Source organism: Athene cunicularia (genome assembly GCF_003259725.1).
Source record: "Athene cunicularia isolate RWA chromosome 3 unlocalized genomic scaffold, athCun1 chr3_part1, whole genome shotgun sequence".
Classification (NCBI taxonomy): Eukaryota; Metazoa; Chordata; class Aves; order Strigiformes; family Strigidae; genus Athene; species Athene cunicularia.
This window is the reverse complement of record NW_020799097.1, coordinates 125,404,295-125,407,436: the sequence shown is the minus strand read 5'-3', so window position 1 is coordinate 125,407,436 and position 3,142 is coordinate 125,404,295. Positions and strand designations below refer to the sequence as shown.

Sequence of the window (3,142 nt, the reverse complement as noted above, 5' to 3'; positions counted from 1 at the left end):
GCCAGGCGGCGGTGGCTGCCCCCTCCCCGCCCTCGGCACCGGGGCGGCCTCGGCGTGAGGGAGTTGGAGAGACTCGCTGGTACCTCCGAGTCCCCTGCCCTTGCAGCTGCCGCTGCCCCCAGCTCTGGGGGTGGGCTGTGGGCGCAGCTGGGCAGTCGCCGCTGCGGTGCTGCGCTGGGGCTGGTGCTCGGCCCTGCCCAAAATCGGAGCTCGCATGAACACCAGGGCTGCCTGGAGCTCGTACGGCTTTCCTAGGAGCTGTGACCTCTTTTCCGGGGATTCCATCCCGCTTTCCCCCAGCCGAGGTGCAGCGGGCTGTGCAGAGCTCCCGGTGGATGGGGGCTCGGGTAGGTGAGGTGTCTCCTCACAGACAGCCTTTTCCTAGTGGCTCTGCATTGCCGGTCGGAGTGGCAGCCAAGGCACGCTTGCTGTTCCGTCAATGCTGCTGGCCGTTCCATCCAGAGGGGCAGGTGGGCTCCAGCAGACGCTCTTTCCTGTGCAGATGGACTTCGTGGCTTAGAAGGCTCCCCTGTGCCCAGCAGTAATGCTGCCAGACAGCTTGCAGTCTCCCCGCAGCTCTGCTACTCCCCTGAACTGCAGCAGCTTACGCACCCGATGCGCTTTAGGAACTGGTCAAGACCCTAAACTCGCTCACAGCAAGTTTAGCAACAAGACCTGGCCATTCAGCATGCTGCACACACCTTGTACCCTTTGGTGCAGTCCCCTTGGGGCAAGAACCGTCTCCTACTCTCCTGCACGGTGCCTACCACTGTGGCTGTGAAGCGTTATTATAGCAAGAATGGAAAGGTAGAATGCTAGGGGATGAATTCTTGATGTTTCAGAACAGCTTTTGAGGCAGGAAAAATTTTGCTGAAAATTATTCACAGCAGCTTTTGTCCCCCCTCCCATTTTTCTCCTTCCTGTGCAGCAAAGCCAGTGGATTTGTTGGTCTGACTGCCCTTTTCTGCAGTACAGGCATTTTCATATACTGCATTACCATTCTTCTTCCTGATGTGCTAGTTCCAGTATTAAAAAGACTACAGTAATAACAAATAGCTTAATTTGCATTAGTGAGCAGAAGAGCACAAGCTGCAATGTGTTCAATATTTGCCATACATTCAACGTGTAACACGGTGATTCCATTGTACCTCATGGAACAAAAATAGACCAAGAAGCTGTAAAGAATTTCCTGCAGCGTGCTGACAGACCAGCTGTCTGATTGATGTAAATTGATGTAAGACATACTCTTTTTAAACAGGATTTTTATCTTGGCTTCAGGCACTGAATATGCCCATTCTCACCGTATTAGGATACCACATTATTTCAGGACATAACCCTGACAGTGTCACTAGTGATAAAACCAATTAGTCTCATAAATTCCTATAGGTATGTCCACTGCAGTGTTTATTTCCAGCTCTTCCTCTTGAAAGTAGTTGTGTCACGTAGACAATTAAACTCTTTTTTTATTTATGCATTGGTTGATCTAATGCAAATGCCACTTTCTGTGCATCATTTCATGTAAAGAATTTGCCTTGTACACATTTGTTACATAAAAAAAATGCAGCAATGAAATGGCTGTTTAGCCATTGTACCTTGTCACACTGCTACAGCTGGTCGATGCCAGCAGTGTAGGGGTCAGTGTGTTTTGTCTTGTGTCAATGGGAATTGGTTTATGCACTAGCCAGTCTCTCAGTATGCTGCACAGATTACAACAGATGGAGAAAAAGTAATATGAGAACTGAAAGCCAGTTCCTGGAGTTCACTGCTGGTCATTCAGCTTCAAGATCCAACTCGAAGAGCACTAATTTTCTCCTTTGTGAGAACTTTTCCTACAATTATTTTCCTCCCACCTCCTCTAAAAATGCACTTACATTTTAAGAGAGAAGTTTTCAAAAGGCAAAATCATCTTGGGGCAAAACCTTCCAAGTCTGAAAAGTTCTGAATTGACTCAGAATGGGTTTGGGGGTTTCACTTAGACCTTTTTTAAAAAAATCTGGTTCCATTAGCTCTGGACTATCTTACCTGATTCAACCCCAAGTTCTCTCCCTAGAACTGGAAATAGCATGCTAAGTCTCCCCATGTGCCCTGAGTTCCAAGTAGTCTGCAGGTCTTTCTGTTAGGGCTGGGGCCTGTCACAAACTGTTTGTGAACAAGAAACTGTTCGTCAAGAGGATGTCTCGACTCGAGTGGCATGCCCTGTGGGGGAGAAGCAGAGCAAGCTCTGTGGAGGTGGGGCAGTGGTCTGTTTCTTTCCCCCTCCCTCATGTTGCACAGAGACAGAACTTGCCTAACTGAGAAGGTACAAGCCAGAGAAAGTGAGAAGCTTCTCGAACAACCTTTTGCACATGCGTAAGAAAGATTAAAGGCAAGACCCCACATGTGTCTTTGTTGAGCCATCACCTATGGACCAAGCTGTCTACTCTGTGATAACACAGGATCCAGTGGTGGTGATTCCCCTTTTCCTATCCCCTCCTCCTTTCTTTTCTCTTTCCTCTTTCTGCTCTCTCTCTTTCTTACATATATTCATGTGAATAAGTTTTGTAGGAATTGAATTGCGATTGGTTGATCATTGACAGGTTATTAGGAAAACAGTCTCATCCCAAAGTGCCTTTATTCATTCCCCTGACAGTTATCAGTTGATTGTGGCCAAATTGTCTCCATTCACTTACTAAGGTGATCAGTTAATAAATTCACCAGCACAATTGTTCCTCTGATTCATTGTCGTGACTTGGCCACCCTGCGGCTCTGCTGAGCGGAGACCGGCTCTTCTACCAGCACGCACGCTCTCGGGGAATTCAAAAGATTCACTCCACTCATAACCCACTGCATGGGAGAAGACAAGGCCCCAGAAAAGCACCTAGAGCTAGTGCTTGGTAGCTGTGCAAGAAGCTGGTGTAGGTGATGTCATGAGAAGCCAGAGAAAGCAGATGATCTGAGCTGCTGTTAGTGATATAGTATACTTCACATTTGCTAGTAGCCGTGGTTAATAATTGTGCTTGTAGCTATAGTTACTGCACATATGGGGACAACTATGAGGTTTTGAAGCTTGGTCTAGTGAAACTTTGAAGTGTGGTCAAGATGACCTTGACTAGTGATAAGAAATTCATCAAGGATAGACTTTGGTCTCCAAAACCTAGAAAAT

At 47.5% G+C, this 3,142-nt stretch overlaps 1 protein-coding gene across 1 annotated transcript in view; it reads right to left on the bottom strand.

Annotated features, from left to right (window-relative positions):
- LOC113478008 (28S ribosomal protein S5, mitochondrial-like) overlaps nucleotides 1-285 on the bottom strand; it is a 62,073-nt gene extending 61,788 nt beyond the window's left edge. The window contains exon 1 of the mRNA XM_026844701.1: nucleotides 84-285. Within this exon, the coding sequence (XP_026700502.1) occupies nucleotides 84-285 (202 nt within the window). The remainder of the gene's footprint in view (nucleotides 1-83) is intronic.
- Between the last annotated feature and the right edge of the window lie 2,857 nt (nucleotides 286-3,142).